Source organism: Phyllobates terribilis, unplaced genomic scaffold (genome assembly GCF_046119375.1).
Source record: "Phyllobates terribilis strain yellow unplaced genomic scaffold, ASM4611937v1 Scaffold_5__5_contigs__length_657084704, whole genome shotgun sequence".
Classification (NCBI taxonomy): Eukaryota; Metazoa; Chordata; class Amphibia; order Anura; family Dendrobatidae; genus Phyllobates; species Phyllobates terribilis.
This window is the reverse complement of record NW_027362765.1, coordinates 318,271,837-318,296,354: the sequence shown is the minus strand read 5'-3', so window position 1 is coordinate 318,296,354 and position 24,518 is coordinate 318,271,837. Positions and strand designations below refer to the sequence as shown.

Below are 24,518 nucleotides of genomic sequence, written 5' to 3'. Positions count from 1 at the left end.
ACTAAATAATGGCAAAGAACGATGGGACTTAATAACCTTAATGTCATTTTTTCAGTTCTCCTCTACTTTTTGTTTGTTATATACAGTAGTTTGCACTACTTTATATTACCGGATCATTTATTTTTGACAAGGGAACTTCATCTTCTGATTCAGTTTCTGACTGGCTTTCATCATCTTCATAATCTTCACTGTCAGACACCGTCTGATTAACAAAACAAGGGAAAAAAATGCTTATGTCCGCAGAAAATTTGGGTAAAATTAAATAAAAATCATCCTCTTCCCTCCCATCAAAAATATATCTATATAAAAGCAATCATTTTGTGTAACGGTTTGCCAAGTTACAAATGCTTACCTCTTCGGAGTCAGAAAAGTCAGTATCTCCCTGGACTGTATTTGGTTGACTATACGGTGTATTTTGTGATGACTAAAAAAACAAAACAAATGGAAAGTTAAAACACATTAAAAAAAAACATTACAATTGTGCAAAGATGCTAAATATACTAGTAAATTTCCACAGGTGCGCGAGATCTGAAAACTCTGTGAACGTCATCTATATCAGGCCCTGTTCACACTACATTTATGTCGACATCTTTTTGTCAGATCAAGTACAAAACGAAGAAGTAACAGGTGAATTACAACTTCTTTGCTGTGGAGCAAAACTGTGTGGCAAGTCTTTCCATGTTTAGGCCTCCCCATGACAGGGCCTAAATTCCATTAAAGTAATTATGTAGAGCCTGAAACAGTTCTATTGGTTTAAGGAATTCAACTTTTTTGCAATAAGTATATATACAGTTAGGTCCAGAAATATTTCTACAGTGACAAGATTTAGCATTTTAGCTGTTTACCAAAACATATTCAAGATACAGCTATATAATCAATATGGGCTTAAAGTGCAGACTCTCAGCTTTAATTTGAGGGTATTCACATCCTAACTGGAATAAGGGTTTAGGAATTACAGCTTCTTACTATGTAGCTGCCTTTTTTTCAAGGGATCAAAGTAATTAGACAATTATCTCAAAAGCTCTTTAATGGGCTGCATGGACTTTTCCCTTGTTAATCTATCATCAATTAAACAGATAAAAGGTCTGGAGCAGATTCAAGGTGTGGCATTTGCATTTGGAAGCTAGTGCTGTGAACCCACAACATGAGGTCAAAGGAACTCTCAATGGAAGAGAAACAGACTATCATTAGGCTGAAAAAAAAGAAATCCATCAGAGAGATAGCAGAAATGTTAGGAGTGGCCAAATCAACAGTTTGGTACGTTCATCAAAAAAAAAAAAAAAAAAAAGCACACTGGTGAGCTTGGGAACTCAAAAAGGCCTGGGTGTGGTGGAAGGTCGCAGGATCCTATCCATTGTGAAGAAAAACGCCTTCACAACATCCACCCAAGTATTAAAGTCTACCACAAAGAGAAGACTTCATGAGAACAAATACAGAGGGTTCAGCATGAGGTGCAAACCATTAATGAGCCTTAAAAATAGAAAGGCCAGATTAGACTTTTACCAAAACATCTAAAGGAAACAGCCCAGTTCTGGCAAAGATTTCTTTGGACACATGAAACTAAGATCAACCTGTACCAGAATGATGGGAAGAAAAAATTATGAAGGTTTGAAACAACTCATGATCCAAAGCATACCTTCTGTAAAACATGGTGGAGGCAGTGTGATGGCATGGGCATGCATGGCTTCCAATTGCACTGGGTCACTAGTGTTTATTGAAGTGACTGAAGACAGAAGCAGTCAGATGAATTCTGATGTGTACAAGGCTATACTTTCTGCTCAGTTTCAACCAAATGCAGTAAGGTTGATTGGACGGCGATTCACAGTACAGATGGATAATGACCCAAAACATACTGTGAAAGCAACTCAGGAGTTTTTTAAGGCAAAGAAGTGGAATATTCTGCAATGGCCGAGTCAATCATAAAATCTCAACTCCATTAAGCATGCATTTCAGATGCTTAAGACAAAGCTTAAGGCAGAAAGACCCACAAACAAGCAACAACTGAACAGAGCAGCAGTAAAGGCAGGCCAAACATTACAAAGGAGGAAACCAGTGTTTGGTGACGTTCATGGCTTCCAGACTTCAGGCAGTCATTGCGTGCAAAGGATTCTCTACAAAGTATTAAAAAAGGTCATTTTATTTATGATAAAGTTAACTTGTCCAATTACTTTTCAGCTCCTGAAATCTGGAGGACTTGTAGAAAAATGGTGGCAATTCCTAAACCTGAAAGTCTACATTTCACTTGCATCTCAGTTGTTTCATTTGAAATCCAAAATATTGGCAGGCAGAGCCTAAATCACGAAGATGCATTTTTATTTATTTATCCTCCATATTATACTTCTGTATATTATGCAGTCATGACAGCTTGAACTTGTTCACATTTGCTGTTAGGAGGTGCTGGTCACTTTTTTGCAGTACACTATTGGAGGAGGTGATGGCCTACATATTTGGCTGAACACACCTCCCTTCAGCCTAAAGGTATCTTAGGATGGAATCCGCCTGAAAAAGTGCCCCATAGAATGAACATAGTACACAGTAATGTCAAAATGACACCGCCTCAAAATTCTGAATCCCTGCAGCAGTGAAAAGAAGTGACATGTTCAGGTGGTTTCCACTAGGAAACTGTCCGCTCTCTATACTACACCATATAGGGAGAAAGACGCCGGGAGCTGTGCCGCTGGTGAAGCAACCTGCCGGCATTTTGCTGAAGCGGCTTCACCTCGGAAGAGTTGGAGGCTGTGCCGGTGGCTAAATGACGTTGTGTGCTCATACTTTAAGACTGTTTTAATTGGAGCTGGATCCGACTTGCCCTTTAAATTTGTAGGGTTTTGTCCTGGGAGAGGCATGTTTGATAATAAATATTAGGTTTAGGGCTCATCAAAGAAAGTCACGCCTTGTCGTGGTTGGTGGGCTCTCATGAAATTTGCCTGTTAATGTGCTAAGTACCTTTATCTTTATAAGTATATTCTATATAGCAGTAATGCAGTCCAAATGTCATATATTCAATGTTTTCACACATTTTAGCACTTACAGGGGCTGCTGTATTGTTTGGATATAATTATACACACTACCTTTAGAGGTGATATGTTGTACTTCAGCTGATTTGTCCAAAAGAGAATATTTTATTAGTTGCTTTAGTGGGCATCTGTTGCCCCAGTATTTGTGTGGGTGGCTTCCAGTGTCAGACTGTGCTATGTATCGGCACTGACTGAGTTACTGCACTTGCACTCTCTAAAGATGGCAGCCGTCATTTTTTTTTCACGGTGCACGTGCCAATTATGTAAGTGACTGGATTGTTTCCTGGCTGATGTAAAGATGGGCAGTGGCAATACTGTTTTGATGTTATACAGAGTTTTCTTTGGGGGGCATGAGCTTTCACCCCCCTCAGATGCTGCCAATCACAGTTCAGCAGCATCTGAGGCTGATAAGACTGAATTATTGGCACCATCTGGGAGGGAGGGGTGAAAGCGCACGCCCCCAGAGAAGACTCTAAAAGAAACACCTTGCCGTACTGCAAGCAGAGATTTCATATATTGTGCTCCAAAAGCAAAAAATGTGAATATCTCTGCAATTGAGTGGCACAGCGCAAAACAGAAAAAGCAGCAGAATCAGGAGAGAGTAGGGATTTTTACAAGGTATTTAACTAACATATTTTGAGCAAGTGACAAGTATTCTTGATGACCCTCATACACATTAAACTAACGATGGCCAAACCCACCAGGCTCTGCTAAAAGTCTAATGTATTTGGGGAGCCTCCCAACACTACCCCGACAGACGATGTCAGGAGAGAGATGGGTCTGGCATGTCCAATTTTGGACTGCTGACCATTGTTCTTGGCAAGATAAGCTGCCACCAGGAGAGTCTGGAGAAGTCAGATGAGATGGCTGTCGGCTGAATGATCAGCCGAACCATCGTTCAGCTGACAGCTACCTATTGTGTCTTAAGTGTCACAAAACATCCCCAAACACATTTTCTAAAAGGTAAGGTGGCCAACTTTAAGGCATTGTATTTTAAATTAACTGGAGAAGTACTGACATTTCTGCAAGGTGCTGTATCTCTTTTCAGAAAACCTTGACTGGTGCGCTGACCTAAAGATCCAAAAAAAAAGAAAAAAATTCAGCAGTTAAGTTAACCATATGACATTCTTCTCTTAACGCCCCCTCACATAGAGAAAACCGATTACACACAACTTTCTAATACTAACATTCCACCCCCATTTGCCCACAGAAAGACAATTGTCTGAGTGCTGATAATTTAACAAACCGGGATAATAAAAGACCCCCTCTAGCAGTTTCAGCACCACGATTAACAAGGATTGTGACTCTTTTTCCATTATTTTCTCTAATTGTTCATGGAGCTGTGCGGCGATCCGAGCTGGAGTCAGCAGCAGTCTGTACATTGCTATGCGCCCTTGCACAGCTTGCCAGGAGAGCACATGATATATAGTCCTACTATTCTATTAGCTACATACAGTACAACCTAAGGGAGTTCCAAGCTTCCAGGATTTTCTCTCCAGAGTTTTTCCAGGTTAGTAGACCAGGCAGCAGCCACAGTGATACTACTCGTATAGGTTTGCTTTGGCATTACTTTACCGCCATCTTCAGCACATCCGGGCGTCACTCCACTTCTGCACCACCATCTTGTGACCGCAATTTCTGACTGACCGGAAGTCAGCGGCAACGCTTACAAGCTCTCAGAATGAGACTCTAAAGAGGATTACATTGAGTTGTGACTTCTTGACACTGGAGCGATCTGGCAGGTCACAAACTGCTAAAGACTGACCAAAGCGGAGCCGGGAAGAGTTGAAGATGGCGGCTGGTAAATATAATACTAGGTGCCGGGAGCTTAAGTTAGTAGAACCACTCCAGCGCTGCAATAAAAAAATGCTGGAGCGGTGCTTTCACCAAAGAATGCCCCTTTTGATGCAAACAGCCATAATAAATCTTGCCCCTTATGTGATCCAGAGACACCTTATAGTCAAACCGAATCTCTGGCAAAACTCAGTACTGTTGGCAGATATGCAGGCAAGCACTAATCTCTAGACATTAACACAGGGGGTTTCATCTTACCTGTTGATGTAAAGCGCTTCATGTACAGATCCTTGTGTTGTTCAAAATACTTCCACTCCTCCACAGAGAAGTAGACCGTAACGTCTTGACACCTTAACGGCACCTAACATGCAAATATAGTCATCATCCAGACATTACGCATGTAACTGGGCCATGTCCCAGCAGTGCTCACCTCTCCGGTCAGCAGCTCATTCAGCTTCTTGGTGACTTCTAAGATCTTCTGCTCATTGTGTAGCTCATGGGTCAGAGAGTCAGAGGTCGGCAGCATAAGCGGGCTCTGGATACTACTCTGACCGGCCGAGCCATGAATGGCGCCGCTGGGTATCACATGCTCACCAGACGACTTCAGAATTACATAATCCTGGAAATTGAGTAAAGTAATAAAATCTGTCCCTAATTAGCATCCAAACCAGAAGCTCCACAGAAGAATACTACTCAAAAACCAGCGGCACGTCATGTGACAATTCCCAGAATCCCTCACCCCTCTAGAGAGCAAGTAGATGATCTCCATTGTAAGGTCCAATATCCTCTTATTAATTTGACTCCTTTCCTTGTACATTATCAGATCTCTGAACACAGACTCCGGTGTAGGTGGGTGGAAATGACTGTGGGGGGACTTCTAAAACGAGAAGAGACGAGCATTAGCAAACCTCTAAGCAGCTCTAAATCTAATAATTACTTCCAAAAAATTACAAAACCTAGCCCGAATTATAAACGGGACATAAAACTCTGAATCATATGAATTTTGCTTTTCTCTTTACAAAGTTTATTTTATAATGCTTTTGAACTATATTTTTGCACAATATGGCATTACAGCAGGAAGGGGCCAATGCGATCACACTCCTCTATGTCAAGTAAAAGTAGACTTTTTGCACTCACCGAAAATCTGTTTCTCGCTTGTCTCATTGGGGCATACAGAACCATGGGACAGTCTGCTGCCACTATTAATACACCTAATTGAAAATTGGCTCCTCCTCAGCATACTATACCTTGCCTTCTAGCATCAGGCTTCCTCAGTATATTGTAGTGTCAGTTGGAGGCAAGGTCTGTCTCAGGTTAGACGTTAACCATTTTTCTTTTTTGTGTTTCAGAGGGATGTCTCTGGGTAACAGTAGGAAATTGTGCACTCTGTTTCACCCACATAGCGACGGAGAGTACAGACTGTAATTGCTCAGTCCGTATCCTCTTGTATCGATGTGGCCGGACCAAAAGTACCTTGACACAGTCGGTAGTCAGGTACTGGGGCGGAGGGAGGTCTGTAAGCCAACTAGCTCTTGAAAGCTGCTCCACTTAGCAGGCGTGTGCATGGAGCAGAAGATAAACAGATCTGGATTTTCAGGACAGGTAATTAAAACCCTGTAGTGAGCTTTTTCCCCCTCCTCCCTCTATGCCTTTTCTCGTTGTGGTAGCTTCTAGAGAGCACGCCTCCAGGGAAAAAAGGGAGTTATGGGGACACATTTCCCTGCCTTCCAGGGTGCATGCGTTTTTTTAGGAGAGGTCCTGCATGGTTGTGGTGGTGATGTTTGTCACATTAGGTGTTTAATCTTGTCGCCCGAGCATGCTCAAGCTAGGTACAGTATGCACGTATACACACTAAATATCAAACTTGAGTGTAATCTTGTGCTATTCTCACATTAGATCACTTTTTTTCATCAGCTCATTCACTGCTCCCACACCCCAAGCCAATCAAGGTTGTCTGTGAGCCTCACCTACTGGTCAATCAGCAGGTCCGGTGGTTTTCTGTCCAACAGCCAATCAGCAGGTTCAGTGTGCACACACCCCCAGCCAGTCAGCGTGGCTGGTGAGCCCCTGTTCGCCAATCAGTGGGCGACTGGCCCACCCTCTGACCAACTACAGTGGTCCATGCCCTTCCTCTTGTTTGGGCTCAATTTTCCCTGTGTGTGCAACCAGGATGGGTCTTCTACCATCACTCCTCGGCTTGCTCCAGTACGACTCAACGCACCGGCCGGCCTAGTTGCCCTCAATCACAATCCTGTTGGGTATCACCACGATCTCTGACCTTAGCGACCCTCGGACCAGGTAGGCGGTTTGTTGTTGGAGGATCCTACGCTCGCAGTGTCCCATGGCTCCCCCTCTCTTTGATCCCCATCTAGTTACCCAATACTGCTTGCATGTGTTGCAAGGTCGGGTTTCCTTCAGACCAGGCTGTAGCATTTTGCACTGCTGGTACCTCCCTCGTCCTCTGCCGATTGCTGCCCAGGGAATCTCTGTGACATGGGTATGAGGATGTGCCCCTCCCTCCCTATGGGCCCCCAGTTCCTCTGTACCTTAAACCTTGAATGCGGTTCTGGTTCTAGAATTCAGGGCCTTTACCACCCTTAGTACTATGGCCACTCCCAGTGTCTGCTCACAGCTTCACCTCATACCGCTGCCCGCAGTTATATGAAGTCATTCTTCAGCACCAACCAAGCGGTTGCTCAGTCAGGCGACCAACACTAGATGTGTCCAGGCAGTTGAGTCGTGCCCATCGGGGCCGAACCTGGGAGGGATTGTGTTCACCAGACTGCCCTGTTTCCCCCAAGGTAGGTGCAGGTTCTCAGTCTGTGGCGATTTACACTTCTGGCACCGTCTGCACCTTTGTTGTCACTTGAACACTCCACTCCTAAATGGGCTGTGACCTTGTCCCAGCAGGGGCCAGTTTGCCAGTGTGATATATTCCTGGTATGCGGTCATGAGCCATCTAACAGTCTACTCCCGGTCCTTGGTACACTGAACACCTCCCAGAGTGAATCAGAACGACCAACTGAGGCTGTACAGCCGGGTGAAGCTAGCAGAGAACCCAGCAACTCAGATGCTATTCTGTCTACCAACCGAAGTAGGAATGTCGGAAAGGCTGGCATCTGTGATGAGCACCTGCCACTGAATGGGATGACAAGAGCGACTCAGAGTTAAACAGGGGCTACGTTAACCACCTGAGAGACTGGTGACAACAAAAGGGGGGAGATGAATAATCCAATCCAGGGACTGTATTGATCTGACCCAAGAGGCTACAAGCCTGTTTTGTAGAGGCCTTGCTCAAAATTGAGCAAACTGCACTGCCTCAAACGTCGCCACCATCTTTCCTACTACCTTCATTCAAAATTGAAGGGAATGCCTGCCCGGATGCTTCAAAGTTCTGATGGAAGACTGAAGAGATAATCTCTTCTCCTCTGGAAGAAATACTGATGTCTGAACGATGTCGAACACCATTCCCAAAAACTGTAGCCGCTGTGATGGAACCAAAATAGAATTTGTGCTATTTTCAATCCAACAGAATCGCTCCAGAGTTTATAGAATGCTCTGCAGGCTCTCTAGATTCTGAGCAAAGGATGGCCCTTTGACAAGAATATCGTCCAGATAGTGGAAAACAGGCACAGGCGGTACAATAAGGCACAGAAAGCATAGAAAGTGACAAGTGCAGGCTGCGCTAATGGGCGTGCACAGTCCTTTCTCGACTCAGCCCCCAGTAGCCAACAGCCTACTACATCCATGTTGCAGGAATCTGTGCCCCGTGAGCTTGCTATCCCACGAGGAAAAAGACACTGAGGTGCTTTTGTGCCCCACACCACTTAAAAAGTGCCAGTAAGGTGGATCAGGAAGGGGCGGAGCCAGAGGAGGGGAACCCGGTATGCCAAGACACCGCTGCTGATTGGCTGAAAGACCGGCTGCGCTGATAGGATGGGAGTAACACAGCCGCCAACTTGTGGAAAAGTCCCACCCAATGAGCGGCCGAGGACTCCAATGGCCAAATACGCTTGCGATCTGCCTGCTGGAACCGGACCCGCACCAGTAGCATCTGGCCTGCTACTACCCAGATAGGGCGGTTTCAGAGAGTAACTGGTAACTACCACCCCAGGGAAAGGAATAGAGTGTGTGTGTGTGTGTGGGTGGGGTGGGGGGGCAGGGGGCAGAGAGTCATGACAGGGTTATACTTACCTGTCCTGAAAATCCAGATCCCTTTATCTTCTACTCCATGCACACATGACTATGTGGGGCGGCAGGCAAGAGCTAGTTGGCTTACAGACCTTCGCCCCGAAACCTGACTACCGACTGTGTCAAGGTACGTAGGTCTGGCACACCGACGCGAGAGGATACGGACTAAACAATTACAGTCTGTACTCTCAGTCACTACGTGGGTGAAACAAGAGTGCACAATTACATACTGTTACCCAGAGACATCAATCTGAAAAACACAAAGCATACATGGTAGCACCTAACCCAAGACAGGTCCGAGACAGACCTTATCTCCAGCTGACACTACACTAAACTGAGGAAGCCTGACTCCAGCATGCCAGGTATAGTCTGCTGGGGGGGGAACCATTTTAGTTAAAAGCAATAATAGTGTCCGCCTCCAGGTGGTAGCAGACTATACCACAGTTCTGTGTCCCCCTATGAGACGAACAAGAAATTATTATTTGATTTGTGTCGCCATTTTAAGAGACCTGTAAAGCTTTTATTTTCCACTTTTGAAGGCTTGTTTTTCACGTGGTGAGATGATGTTTGATAATAAGTATCTGCCTGTTTTTCTCAGCATTGCAGACACTAAGAAATGGCTAACGCTGAGGACCATAGATGCAGTGGTCAGCTAAGGAAGGTCAGCAGATACTTGTCTGTCATGTAATAACATCAGGGAGGCGTCTGATTGCCAATGTTATTAAGAACGATCTTCAGTGTAAAGAAGAACAAGGAGCAATGATCTCAATATCATCGAGTCTGCCTTACATAATGACCCTGGACACAATGATCCTGGAGGTCCCTTCCAACTGTAACATAAAGAAAAGGATTTGCACAAGCTTAGATTCACAAGATTTGATCCACAACCTCCCTGCAAAGTTCCTTCAAAATCTTTGCACAAGTGTACCTAGAGGAATTGATGCTTGCATGCAGTTTGGAAAACAAAGGGCGGTCACACCAAATATTTACAAGATTTAGATTTCTCTTTTATTCATTCATTCTGTTACTAGCTTTATAGTTTTGAAGGTAGACGTAAGTCCATTGAGATCAACCTATTGCCTAACATGTTGATCATGAGGAAGGCAAAAACCCCATGGGGCACACATTATTACCTCAATATTAGGGGAAAAATTCCTTCTCAACTATCAAACTAGTTGCCTCGATTAACACACCCATCACAGAATTTAGTGCCAATAACCTGTAATCTTATATTTTTCGAGAAATGCATCCAGGCCTACTTGTACTTTAAGTGAACAGACCATTATAACATCATGTGGCAGAGAGTTTCAGTCTCACTGCTCTTACAGTAAAGAATCCGCGTCTGTGATTATGATTAAACCTTCTTTCTTCTAAACGCCAAGGATGCCCCCTTTGTCCCAGTCGCAATCTAAAAAGACCATTAGAAAGAGCTCTGGACCTGCCTCTAACAATCGCAGGTGGAGTGGAGCTCCGCTCTTGATTGTTAATCTGTTAAATACCACTATCAATCTGTGACAGCGGCATTTAACATGCACCGGCATGGGTGCACGGCATTCCATGCGCTCATTGGCACGCCTGTGATGTGATCACAGGTAGCCAATGGGTTGCTATGACAGCCTGGGGTCTGTAGAAGACCTCTGTGCTTGTCATTACGGAGCTCCTTTAAAACTCAGCCTATGGCCGGGCTTCTAAGGAGACCATGATTTCTGCCATATGCAGTGATGCTGTGGTATCGCTGTATATAGAACAAGTGATCAGATGACGCTGCTTCAAGTCCCCTAAGGTGATTAATAAGAACAGTGAAAAGTAAAAAAAAAAAAAAAAAAAAAAAACAATGAAAAAAAAACAACCTTTAACGTTCAAATCGCTCCCTTTTTCTTCCATTAAATATGAAGATAATAAAAAAAAAATTAAAAATACACACGTGGTATCGCCAAGTTCAGAAAAGTCTGATCAAAATTAAAAAAAAAAATTAAATCAATCAATTTGTAAACATGGGAAATGGAAAAAAATTCAAGAACACCAAAATTACGGGTTTTTTGGTCACTGCAATTCCACAAAAAATGCTGTAAGAAGTGATCAAAACATCACATCTTGCCCTTTGGAAGTGCATTGAGCTGTAGGTTGGATTGCTGCTAAAAGGGGAAAAAAAACTCTTTAGATCTTCTTCCTTAGCGAGTGTGAACAAGCTGAGTGTGACTGGAGCGCAAGTGCAAACGGGAGTAAGTGTGTGACTTGTGATTGAGTGACTTGGATTCAGGGAGTTTGGAAGGGAGGAATTTGGACTGAATTGCTGTCTGTATTTTATTAATTCTTAACATTTCTTTTTACTTAACATTTCTGTATATTGCAATCCCCATTAGGAAATGAGCTCCATTATTGGCAATGCTATCCAGTGTACATCTTGCCACATGTATGCAATCCTTGAACAACCGGTCCTGGGTGCATACTGCTGTGCGAGATGTGTGCACGTTGTGCGTTTGGAAGCCCAGGTACTGGATCTAAATGAGCAGCTGGCAACACTGAGATTCATTGACAATATGGAAAGGAGTCTCCTGCTCACTGAGCAGCTGCTCACTGGGGTAGATGTGGGGGAGGGTGGTAGTATGGAGCTGCTGGACAGTGAGGCAGCTAGCTGGGTGACAGTTAGAAGGGGGGGTAGAGGGAAGAGTGCCAGGGAGGCTAGTCCTGATCTGGTACACCCCAATAAGTTTGCAAAGTTGGCAGATGAGGGAGGTGTCAGTACAGGGGTAGCACAGCTGCAGCAAGGCATGTCCTCTGAAAGCCGGAGGAGTGTCAGCTCCAGTGAGGGGGGAAATAGGAGAGCAGGGCAGGCCAGGCAGGTGCTGGTAGTGGGGGGACTCAATTATTAGGGGAACAGTTAGGGCAATCTGTCACAAAGACAGGGATAGTCGAACAGTGTGCGGCCTACCTGGCGCTCGAGTCCTGCACATCGCTGATCGGGTTGACATTACTGGGAGGGGCTGGTGAGGACCCAGCGGTCATGGTGCACAATGGTACAAATGACAAAGTTAGAGGTAGGTGGAAGGTCCTTAACCCCTTAAGGACCAGAGCTTTTTCAGCTTTTGCTTTTTCGTTTTTTGCTCCCCTTGTTCCCAGAGCCATAGCGTTTTTATTTTTTGGTCAATATGGCCATGTGAGGGCTTATTTTTTGCGGGACGAGTTGTACTTTTCAACGCCATTACTAGTTTTACCATATTGTGTACGGGAAAATGGGAAAAAAAATTCCAAGTGCGGTAAAATTGCAAAAAAAGTGCAATACCACAGTTGTTTATTTTATTTTTTTACCACGTTCACTGAATGCTAAAACTGACCTGCCATTCTTATTCTCCAGGTCATTACGAGTTCGTAGACACCAAACATGTATAGGTTCTTTTATATTTAAGTGGTGAAAAAAAATTACAAAATTTGGTACAAAAAATAAAAAAAAAATAGCGCCATTTTCCGAGACCTGTAGCGTCTCCATTTTTCGGGATCTGGGGCTGGGTGAGGGCTTATTTTTTGCGCGCTGGGCTGACGTTTTTATTGATAACATTTTGGGGTAGATCCGATGTTTTGATCGCCCGTTATTGCATTTTATTGCAATTTTGCGGCGACCAAAAAACGTAATTCTGGCGTTTAGAATTTTTTTCTCGTTACGCCGTTTACCGATAAGATTAATTCTTTTTTTTTTATTGATAGATCGGGCGATTCTGAACGTGGCGATACCAAATATGTCTATGTAGGTTTTTTTTATATATATATTTTATTTTGAATGGGGCGAAAGGGGGGTGATTTAAACTTTTATATTTTTTTTATTTTTTTTAATATTTTTAAAAACAATTTTTTTTCACTTGTTGCTTGCTTCAATAGTCTCCATAGGAGACTAGAAGCAGCAACTATCCGATCGGCTCTGCTACATACAGAGGACGAGCAGATCCCCTGCATGCAGCAGAAATGGTCCTGTGCTATGAGCGCCGAACACTAGGTGGCGCTCATAGCGACCAGATCATGACAACCACAGGCGTCTGCTACAGATCCTGGGTTGTCATGCCCACCCATCGGTGACCCGCGATCACGTGACGGGGTCGCCGATGGGCGGGGCTTATGACACGCTACCCGGAAGCGCACGTCAAATGCCGCTGTCGGAGATTGACAGCGGCATTTAACATGTTAACAGCCGCGGGTGGATCGCGATTCCACCCGCGGCTGTTGCGGGTACATGTCAGCTGTAAGAATCAGTTGACATGTGCTCGGTTCAGTGAGGGCTCAGCGCAGCAGCCCTCACTGAACGGAGGGTACGCAAATGTGCGTACTAATACGGCATGGGTTGCAAAGGAGTTAAAGATGATTTCAGGGAATTAGGCTGCAAGCTTAAAGCAAGGACCTCCAAGGTGGTATTCTCTGAAATACTACCTGTACCACGTGCCACGCCAGAGAGGCAACGGGAGATTAGGGAGATAAATAAGTGGCTCAGGAACAGGTGTAGGAAGGAGGGGTTTGGGTTCCTGGAGAACTGGGCCGACTTCTCAGTTGGCTACAGATTCTACGCTAGGGACGGACTGCACCTCAATGGGAAGGGTGCAGCTGTGCTGGGGGAGAAAATGGCTAGAAGGTTGGAGGAGTGTTTAAACTAGGGATTTGGGGGGGGGGGTATTCATTTTATAGGTGGGGAAGATAGTGCAGATAGTGACCTGGGCACAAATAAAGAAATTGGGGGTGGGGTTAGAACAGTTAATATAGTAAGAAGGAATAGAGGTACAAAGAGATGCATAAAATGCATGTACACTAATGCCAGAAGCCTCACCAACAAAATGGAGGAATTAGAATTAATTTTGTTGGAAAATAATTATGACATGGTAGGGATATCTGAGACATGGCTGGACGAGAGCCATGACTGGGCAGTTAATTTACAGGGATATAGTCTGATCAGAAATGACCGCACAAACAAGAGAGGGGGGGGGGTGTTTATATGTAAAATCATCCTTAAAACCTGTCTTGAGTGAGAATATATGTGAATCTAATGAAAATGTAGAGTCCCTGTGGGTGGAGATAAGGGGAGGGGGGAAAAATAATAAATTACTGATAGGGGTTTGTTATAAGTCTCCAAAAATAATGGAAGCAGCGAAGAATATCCTCATAAAGGAAAAAGATGAAGCAGCGACTCAAGTAGAAGTCATTATTATGGGGGACTTTAACTACCCTGAAATACATTGGGGAACAGAAACCTGTAGTTCAAGCAAAGGTAATACTTTTTTGACAACTATGAGAGACAATTACCTTTCACAACTGGTTCAGGACCCAACTAGAAGGGGGGCACTGCTAGACCTAATATTAACCAATAGTCCAGACCGCATATCAAATATACGAGTAGGGCGTCACTTGGGTAACAGTGATCACAAAAGAATACATTTTCATGTATCCTTTAATAAGATGTGTAGTAGAGGGGTTACAAGGACACTAAACTTCAGGAAGGCAAATTTCCAAAGGTTGAGAGATGATCTTAGTGCAATAAACTGGGATGATATCCTGAGACATAAAACTACACAAAGCAAATGGGAGACATTTATTAACATCCTGAATAGGACCTGTGCACAATATATACCCTATGGGAATAAACATGCTAGAAATAGGAGGAAACCACTATGGCTAAATAGAGCTTTAAGGGGCGCAATAAGAGACAAAAAGAAAGCATTTAGAGAACTAAAGCAAGTAGGTAGTGATGAGGCATTAAATAAATACAGAAAATTAAATAAATTCTGTAAAAACCAAATCAAGGCAGCAAAGATTGAGACAGAGAGAATCCTTGCCAGAGAAAGTAAAAATAATACCAAAATATTCTTTAACTACATAAATAGTAAAAAACTAAAAAATGATAGTGTTGGCCCCCTTAAAAATAGTCTGGGTGAAATGGTGGATGAGGATGAGGAAAAAGCCAATATGCTAAATGATTTTTTTTCAACAGTATTTACACAAGAAAATCACATGACAGAAAACATGATCAATGATAACAAAAATTCTCCATTAAATGTCACTTGCTTAACCCAGCAGGAAGTATGGCGGCGTCTAAAAATCACTAAAGTTGACAAATCCCCGGGCCCGGATGGGATACACCCGCGAGTACTGCAGGAATTAAGTAAAGTCATAGATAGACCATTATTTTTAATCTTTAAAGATTCCATAATAACAGGGTCTGTACCACAGGACTGACGTACAGCAAATGTGGTGCCAATATTCAAAAAGGGGACAAAAACTGAACTTGGAAATTATAGGCCAGTAAGCTTAACCTCTACTGTGGGTAAAATCCTGGAGGGTTTCCTAAGAGATGCTATACTAGAGTATCTGAAGAAGAATAACCTCATGACCCAATATCAACATGGGTTTACGAGGGACCGTTCCTGTCAAACTAATCTGATCAGCTTTTATGAAGAGGTAAGTTCTGGACTGGACCAAGGAAATGCAGTGGATGTTGTGTATATGGACTTTTCAAAAGCTTTTGATACGGTTCCACACAAAAGGTTGATACATAAAATGAGAACAATGGGGATAGGGGAAAATATATGTAAGTGGGTTAAGAATTGCCTCAGTGATAGGAAACAAAGGGTGGTTATTAATGGAAAACTCTCAGACTGGGTCTCAGTTAACAGTGGGGTACCACAGGGGTCAGTATTGGGCCCGCTTCTTTTTAACATATTTATTAATGACCTTGTAGGGGTCATACAGAGTAGTATTTCAATATCTGCAGATGAGACTAAACTCTGCAGGGTAATCAATACAGAGGAGGACAATTTTATATTACATGAGGATCTATGTAAACTAAAAGCTTGGGCAGATAAATGGCAAATGAGCTTTAATGGGGATAAATGTAAGGTAATGCACAGAGGAAATAAAATGTATAATTATATGCTTAATTGTAAAACACTGGGCAAAACTGTCACTGAAAAAGACCTGGGTGTATTGGTGGACGACAAGCTCACGTTTAGTGGCCAGTGTCAGGCTGCTGCTGCAAAGGCAAATAAAATAATGGGATGCATTAAAAGAGGCATAGATGCTCATGAGGAGAACATAATATTACCTCTATACAAGTCACTAGTGCGACCACACTTAGAATACTGTGTACAGTTCTGGTCTCCGGTGTATAAGAAAGGCATAGCTGAACTAGAGCGGGTGCAGAGAAGAGCGACCAAGGTTATTAGAGGACTGGGGGGGTCTGCAATACCAAGACAGTTTATTACACTTGGGGTTATTTACTGTGGAAAAAGGAAGGGTTAGGGGTGATCTTATTACTATGTACAAGTATATGAGGGGACAGTACAAAGACCTGTCTACTGATCTTTTTACTCTGAGGCCGGAGACGGGGACAAGGGGGCATCTTCTACGTCTGGAGGAAAGAAGGTTTAATCATAATCACAGACGCGGATTCTTTACTGTAAGAGCAGTGAGACTATGGAACTCTCTGCCGCATGATGTTGTAATGAGTGATTCACTACTAACATTTAAGAAGGGCCTGGATGCGTTTCTGGAAAAGTATAATATTACAGGTTATATATACTAGATTCCTTGATAGGGTGTTGATCCAGGGAACTAGTCTGATTGTCGTATGGAGTCAGGAAGGAATTTTTTCCCCAATGTGGAGCTTAGTGTTTGCCACATGATTTTTTTTGCCTTCCTCTGGATCAACATATTAGGCTATGAGTTGAACTAGATGGACTTAGTCTTCCTTCAACCTTAAAAACGATGTTACATCTATCTAAAAATAGCATCAATAAAAACAGTCTCACCCTGCAAAAAATAAGCAGTCACATAGCTCCATTGACTGAAAAATGAAAGTGTTCTGGATCTCGGAAAATGTTGAAAACTGCAAAACATTTTTTTTTGCAAACTTCTGATTTTCACCACTAAAATAATAAAAAAAAACTGGAATGTGTGGTATCACCATAATCCTACTGATGAGTAGAATCATATTGTGAGATCATTTTTACCATAAAATGTACACTGTAAAAACAATTCACAAAATATGTCAGAAATGCGTTTTATTCACAATTTCCCCCCACTTGGATTTTTTTTTACCGTTTTCCGGTACACTATGTGATAAAAGGAATGATGTCATTCAAAGGTACAACTCGTCCAGCAAAAAAAACAAGCCCTCATATGTCTATGTGGACAGAAAAATAAAAGATCTACGGCTTCAGGAATAAGAGGAGGGAGAAACAAAAAAAAAAATTTGCCCCGTCATGAAGGGGTTAATAAACTGTCTTGGTATTGCAGACCCCCCAGTCCTCTAATAACCTTGGTGCCTCTTCTCTGCACCCTCTCTAGTTCAGCTATGTCTTTCTTATACACCGGAGACCAGAACTGTACACAGTAATCTAAGTGTGGTCGCACTAGTGACTTGTATAGAGGTAAAATTATGCTCTCCTCATGAGCATCTATGCCTCTTTTAATGCATCCCATTATTTTATTTGCCTTTGCAGCAGCTGCCTGACACTGGCCACCAAACGTGAGCTTGTTGTCCACCAATACACCCAGTCTTTTTCACTGACAGTTTTGCCCGGTGTTATTTGATAAAATTAAACTAACTCTTCTATTTTTTAAAGCATTTTTTCCACACCTGCCTAAAACTTCTGCACAGTACTGTGTTTCTCTCCCTCTATTATCTATGTACACATCATCAACCACTACAAATGTATAGGTATATATAGAAATATAATGGCTGATGGTGTGTATATTTCCCCTAGGTTCCTGTCCTATACGGTGTAAATGAACCAGTCAGGCCATTTGGTAGCAGAGAACTGTGGATTTTCCTGCTCCATTTAGAGAAGTCCACAAGCTAATGGGAAATTTGCTGTGTGAGTAAAGCAATTGTCTTTTTTGGGATGCTGTGCACTCTTAGAAGTCTATGGTTTAATGGCTGGCCAGCCAAGCTTTTCTTTAGTATAATTTGTGTTTTGCTCAATTTTATACAAAGCCAATAATACTGGTGACAGCCAGTTGCATGACACTTGCCTTTTGGGAACGGTGTGTGAAAGTGCCCGTCTGCTCCAGGAGTCAGCGACCTGTGAGCGGATGCCCTAACCTGTCACTAATATACATATGTGTCTATACATTATATATACAGTCATAGCATTTGGCAAAAAATGTAGATACATAAAAATAAATATATACCTGCATAAAGTCTTCAGTCTTACATATGAAATATGGATTAATGGGGCACCCCTCTGACGTGCTTCTGATTGCGGATGTTTCTGTACGATATAAATAATGTGACTGAATGTAACGACTACATTGCAGTGAGTCCAAAATGAGCTAAAGAAAGATCAAACCGATTTGCTCTTACCTGGGCATATAGCTGTAGGAACAGCTTCCTCCTTACATGGATGAGGAGAGCTAATGTGATAGGAGTCTTCAGCTTCAACTTTAATACGTTTCATGACTCCATCCTAGATATTATACAGGTATTTAAAAATAGTGATACCCACATCAGTAAGCCCCTACATCACTGCCAGCCCCCATAACATCACTTCTTGAGGACTGTTCATCAGACACAGTCACGAGTCGGATTGGCTAAGTAGCAGGAAACCAGCACACTTGCATCCCCTGCACCCTATGCAGCATTTACATTTATAACCATAAAACAGGCATCACCAGCTGTGTGACCAATTTCTGGGGGCCTTTTGAAAGTCTGAGCTAGCTTATTCTAGCCCAACATGAGAATCCCACTTATGTGCATCAAGAGACGGTTGGTCAAAATTTGGAAAAGGATGTCCACCTTTCAACTTTATGGAGCTTGTAGGTCCAGAGTTGATGATCAATTTCTTAATGTCTTTGTATTGGAAAAACAAAGTTCCAACTGGTATAGATCTACAGCATACAGTTAAAAGATAAGAAACTGTCTGCCTACAGCCACCACTAGAGGGAACTCAAAGTAATAAATCACCAGGTACAGCCCCCGATTCCAGTAATGTGTTGCTGCCATTTTCATAAAATACCTGATTTCTCTGCTGCAGATCCAGCAGTTCTCTGAATGCTGAGCTCTGTATAATCCACCCACACCACTGATTGGCAGCTTTCTACCCAAGGACAGTGTACATAGAAAGATGCCAATCACTGATGGGGGCAGGGTTATATAGAGCTCATGAATGTGCAGGACTACAGGGCAGCAGGTTTACTAGTTCTCTAATGATAAATCTTCCTGTTACTAAAACAGTGATTTTTTCAAAACTACAGCAAGTAGCCCAGTAAGTGATATCACTGGAATCAGGGTCTCTGTCTCCACAGTATGTTACTCAGACTAGGTGGCAAAACCGATGAGAAACAGACCTCCCAGCTATTACAAGGTTAAGTTCCCATGAAGAGTTTTTGGTGAATTTTTTGATGCTGTGTACTTGCTGAGATGCTGAGATAAAAACACATTGTTATACAGTTCCAGCAAAGTGGATAGGATCTATAAAAATCAGAAGGTGTTAAAAATGCAAGTAATCCAATTTACCTAATAGGTGCAGAAATGTCACATCAAAAACTCACCAAATATTCATCATGGAACTGTAGTCTAACGCCCCGCCCACTATACTGCCCCGCCCACTATACTGCCCCACCCACTATACTGCACCACCCACTATACTGCCCCACCCACTATAACACTACATTGAGAGATTAATCAGCAAAACAACTTGAACCGATTTAAATGTACAACACCACCATGCTGTTTATTAGTAGACACTCCCTTTAAGCTCTACTAGACACTTTATGCAGCTTTTATTGGGAATTCTGGTGACAGTAGATATCTTACACCTGATGAAGCAGATCTATCTTCTTTCAAAGTCCATGTAAAAATGGCTTTATAGCTCGGAGATAGCTGGGCTCATTGTAAAATCAGAAGGGAAACATGCTTTTATACCCCTTCCTGAAAATGTGGGTGTGGTAGTTTAGAGCAGGCCAAGCAGCTCTGTCCTCACTATATCTGGGAAATGCTGACTGTGTTTTATATACCCATCTCACATTGATGAACTATCCAGTGGAGGAGTCACCAATCGTTAGACCCGGATAAGTGTGTTCTTCCATCCGCAGCATTGCCATACATGTTGATATGGTTTGTGCACACTGTGGGGCTCAAAAGGTGGCTTTGAGAATATGGATTTTTGCTGGATCGGTTTTTAGGGAGCCATGTTGCTTTTCCAGCGCCTTTGAACTACCAGGAATATGATTTTACCATTGACAGACGATATATCTGAGTAGTGGCTTGCTATTTTTTTGTGTAATAAGTTGAACCAGGGCTGTGAAGTTGGAGTTGGTATAAGATGGACCGACTCCCGACTCCTAAATATATAATAAATTGGGTTCATTAGTACAATGCAGGATGTGCTGGAAATGTTTCCATAAGAATTTGGGAAAGCTATGAAATGGCCTATAAATGTCTGTCCTGTTCCTGATCTAAGGGTCTGGACTTTTAGTGGAGATGGATCAGTGCTGCACTTTATGTACATGCTGAGGCCGTGCTGTGGAGTCGGAGTCAGTCGGAGGTATGGCTTACCAACTCCACAGCCCTGAGTTGAAGTATTTAGTGGTGCCATTTATTTAGGGAAAACAAAACATTTCTTTAGTCACTTCTTATTCCAATTTTTGAAAGACATAATGAACAAATAATCAGCAGTTCAGGAATTATCTTTATAATGCTTGACGATGTGTGGTAAACGTGATAAGACAAATTGATTCTTTAGGACAGTGCGATTATAGCGACATCAGGGTTATATCATTTTATGTTTTGCTCTTTTTGCACAGTAAAAATTGTTTTTCAAAAATGGATTTGTTTTCGCTGTATACTGAGAGTGAAAACTATTTTTTTTATGACAGTGAGGGCTTATTTTTTTTTGCAGCAGAATGAGTTGAAGTTTTTATTGGTACAATACTGGATTACATAACTTTTTTTTATTTTTTGGGGGTGGCAAAGTGAACAAAAACCAGTAATTCATTGTTTTAATTTTACACCATTCACTGTGCAGAAAGAGATAGGAAAACTTTTCTTTGAGTCAGTCCGATCACAGTGATACTACATTTATATATATTCTTTTGTGTTGCGGATTTTTCACGCTAAACTTTGTTTTTTTTTTACAAAACAATTTGTTTTTTGCATCGCCATATTCTGAAAGCTGTAACTTTATTGTTGGCTGACAGCAGTACATGAGGGGTTTTTTGAGGGAGGAGGTGATGTTTTAAATGATACCATTTATGTTTATGTAAGACTTTTTGATCACTTTTTATACTTCATCTTATTGGCACACAAAAATTTTATATATTTGGAGCTTATGTTCCTTTTTTTTTTACATCATTCACCATACAGGTTAAATTTTTGTATATTTTTACAAATTTATTTAGACTTTTTTTTTTTACCCAGTCACAGTATGAGATATCAACTTCAATTACTTGATTACTGGTCTAATATCCTGCAAGATTTATGTGTTGCAGGGTATTAGACCTGTCAGTCTGACACTGACAGGAGGCATGTTAGACCCTGCATATGGCACAGATTAACAGGCACCATAGTTGGGTGACGTTGAGGCCATTACTCGATCTGGGGTCATCATAACGAGAGGGAGTCCCTCAGCAGGGTGTCAGTTATGTTATACATATACAGTGATTTGCGAAAGTTTTCACCCCCTTGGAATTTTTCGTGTTTTGCTACCTCACAACCTGAAATTTCACTGTTTTTTTAGGGTTTGCATCAGTTCATGTAAAGAACATGCCTACAACTGTGAACATTTGGTTTTCTTTTTATTGTGAAGCAAACAACAAATAGGACAAAATAACTGAAGACTTCAGTGTGCATAACTATTCACCCCCCTAAAGTCAGTATTTTGTAGAGCCTCCTATTGCTGCAATTACAGCTGCAAGTCGCTTTGGATACGTCTCTATGAGCTTTCCACATCTTCCCACTGAGATTTTTGCCAATTCCTCAAGGTAAAACTGTTCCAGCTCCTTCAAGTTAGATGGTTTCCTCTGGTGAATAGCAATCTTCAAGTCTGACCACAGATTCTCAATTGGATTAAGGTCGGGGCTTTGACTAGGCCGCTCCAAAACATTCACACATTTCCCCTTAAAACACTCAATTGCCCTAAAGCATACTGCTAAAGCAACATTGTATTGTTGGAAGGTGAACCTAAGTCCCAGTCTCAAATCACTTACAGAAAAACAGGTTTTGCTCAAGAATATCCCTGTATTTTGCACCATCTATCTTCCCCTTGACTCAGACCATTTTACCTGTCCCTGCTGCTGAAACACACCCCCTCAGAATAATGCTGCCACCAAAATGTTTCACTGTGGGGATGGTGTTCTTAGGGTGATGAGCTGTGTTGGTGTGACGTTAGACATAGCGTTTACCTTGGTGGCCAAAAAGTTCAATTTTGGTCTCATCTGAACACAGCACATTCCTCCATACATGTGGGAGGCTCCCCAAATGTCTTTTGGGAAACTCAAAATGAGCCTTACATTTTTTGTGTGTAAGTAAAGACTTTTTTTTGCCCACTCTTCCAAAAAGGCCACCTCTATGGAGCAAACGGCTTATTGTGGTCGTATGGAGAGATACTCCAGTCTCTGCTTGGGAATTCTGCAGCTCCTTCAGGGCTACCTTTGGTCTCTATGCTGCCTCTCTGATTAATGCCCTCTTGCCCAGGCTGAGAGTTTTGGTGTACGGCCCTCTCTTGGCAAGCTTGTTGTGGTACCATGTTCTTTCCATTTGATGATAATGGATTTGATGGTGCTCCGGGGATTATCAGAGATTGGGGTATTTTTTAAAAACCCAACTCTGGCTTGTACTTCTCTACAACTTTATCACTGACTTGTTTGGAGATCTCCTTGGTCTTCATGGTGTTGTTTGTTTAGTGGCGCCTCTTGCTTAATGGTGTTGCAGCCTTTGTGGACTTTCAGAAAATGTGTGTATATACTGACAGACCATGTGACACTTAGATAGCACACAGGTGGTCTTCCTTTCACTAAGCATGTCACTTATGAAGGGATTTGCTAGGACCAGAAATTTTTAGGGGCTTCATCGCAAAAGGGGTAGAATATGTACACACATGCCAATTTTTAGTTATATGATCCCATAAATTGAATTTATGCCTATATTTTCTCACTTCATCAACTTAGACTATTTAGTTCTGATGCATCACACACAAATCAGATTACAAAAATATTTAAACACTGGTTGTAATGTAACAAAATAGGTAAAAAGTGTAGTGGGGTGAATACTTTTGCAAGGCCCTGTACAGCTGACAACTATTAAAGATTTTACCAGCTTTGCTTGCTTTTCGTGTCTGGTGGTTTGCAGGAACTCACTGCCTGCTGTGCCATACATACAGTACAGACCAAAAGTTTGGACACACCTTCTCATTTAAAGATCAAGAGAATGCCAAGAGTGTGCAAAGCAGTCATCAAAGCAAAAGGTGGCTACTTTGAAGAACCTAGAATATAAGACATATTTTCAGTTGTTTCACACTTTTTTGTTAAGTATATAATTCCACATGTGTTAATTCATAGTTTTGATGCCTTCAGTGTGAATGTACAATTTTCATAGTCATGAAAATACAGAAAAATCTTTAAATGAGAAGGTGTGTCCAAACTTTTGGTCTGTACTGTATATGGCAGTTGTCAGAAATGGCTGGGGTTGTAATCCTACAAAGACATTCGCTTTAATCCCTTCACACCTGGGCGATTTTTCGTTTTTTGCTCCCCTTCTTACAAGAGCCATCACTTTTTTATTCTTACAACCATTTGAGGGCTTGTTTTCTGGGGGACAAGTTGTACTGTTGAATGACTTGGTTAATTTTATTATGTGATGTACTGGAAAATGGGGGAAAAAAATTCTAAGTGCAGTGAAATTGCAAGAAAAAGTGCAATTCCACAATGGTTTTTTATTTACCATGTTCAATATATGGTAAAACTGACATTGCAAGAGGATTCCCCAAGTCAGTGCGAATACGCAAGTATCAAACATGTATAGTTTTTTTTTTTTTAAAGTGGTGAAAAAAAATTCAGAAATTTGTAAAAAAAATAAATAAATAAATAAATTTCTATTTGTCGCCATTTTATGAGACCTGTAACATTATCATTTTTCGGGATCTATGGCCGGGTGAGGACTTATTTTTTGTGCCCTGAGCTAACATTTTTACAGATACCATTTTTGCGGTATATACTATGCTTTAATCACCGCTTATTGCATTTCATTGCAATGTTGTGTCAACCCAAAAAATGTAATTCTGCGATTTTTTTTTCGTTATGCCATTTACTGATCGGATTAATTATTTATTTTATATTTTGATAGATCGGACATTTATGAACACGGCGATACCAAATGTGTATTTAAATTTTTAATAGTTCCATTTTTAAAGGGGCAAAAAGGGGGCGAACTTTTGTGTTTTTTTAATAATATTTTTTAACTTTTTCTTTTTTTTACTATATACTGTCATTAATAGTCCTCCTAGGATACTTGAAGCTGCGATCGTCTGCTCACCAGTGCTACACATA

At 41.9% G+C, this 24,518-nt stretch overlaps 1 protein-coding gene across 2 annotated transcripts in view; it reads right to left on the bottom strand.

Moving 5' to 3' along the window:
• Positions 1–24,518, bottom strand: part of LOC141273106 (uncharacterized) — a 41,978-nt gene that overhangs the window by 2,506 nt on the left and 14,954 nt on the right. Inside the window, exons 6-13 of one of the 2 annotated variants that reach the window (XM_073684495.1) lie at positions 18,340–18,442; positions 18,168–18,247; positions 5,551–5,688; positions 5,242–5,430; positions 5,070–5,172; positions 4,036–4,088; positions 353–424; positions 110–202 (exon numbers count right to left, since the gene is read on the bottom strand). In XM_073684495.1, the coding sequence (XP_073540596.1) occupies positions 110–202; positions 353–424; positions 4,036–4,088; positions 5,070–5,172; positions 5,242–5,430; positions 5,551–5,688; positions 18,168–18,247; positions 18,340–18,442 (831 nt within the window). The remainder of the gene's footprint in view (positions 1–109; positions 203–352; positions 425–4,035; positions 4,089–5,069; positions 5,173–5,241; positions 5,431–5,550; positions 5,689–18,167; positions 18,248–18,339; positions 18,443–24,518) is intronic. The other variant, XM_073684496.1, reaches the window with a different exon arrangement.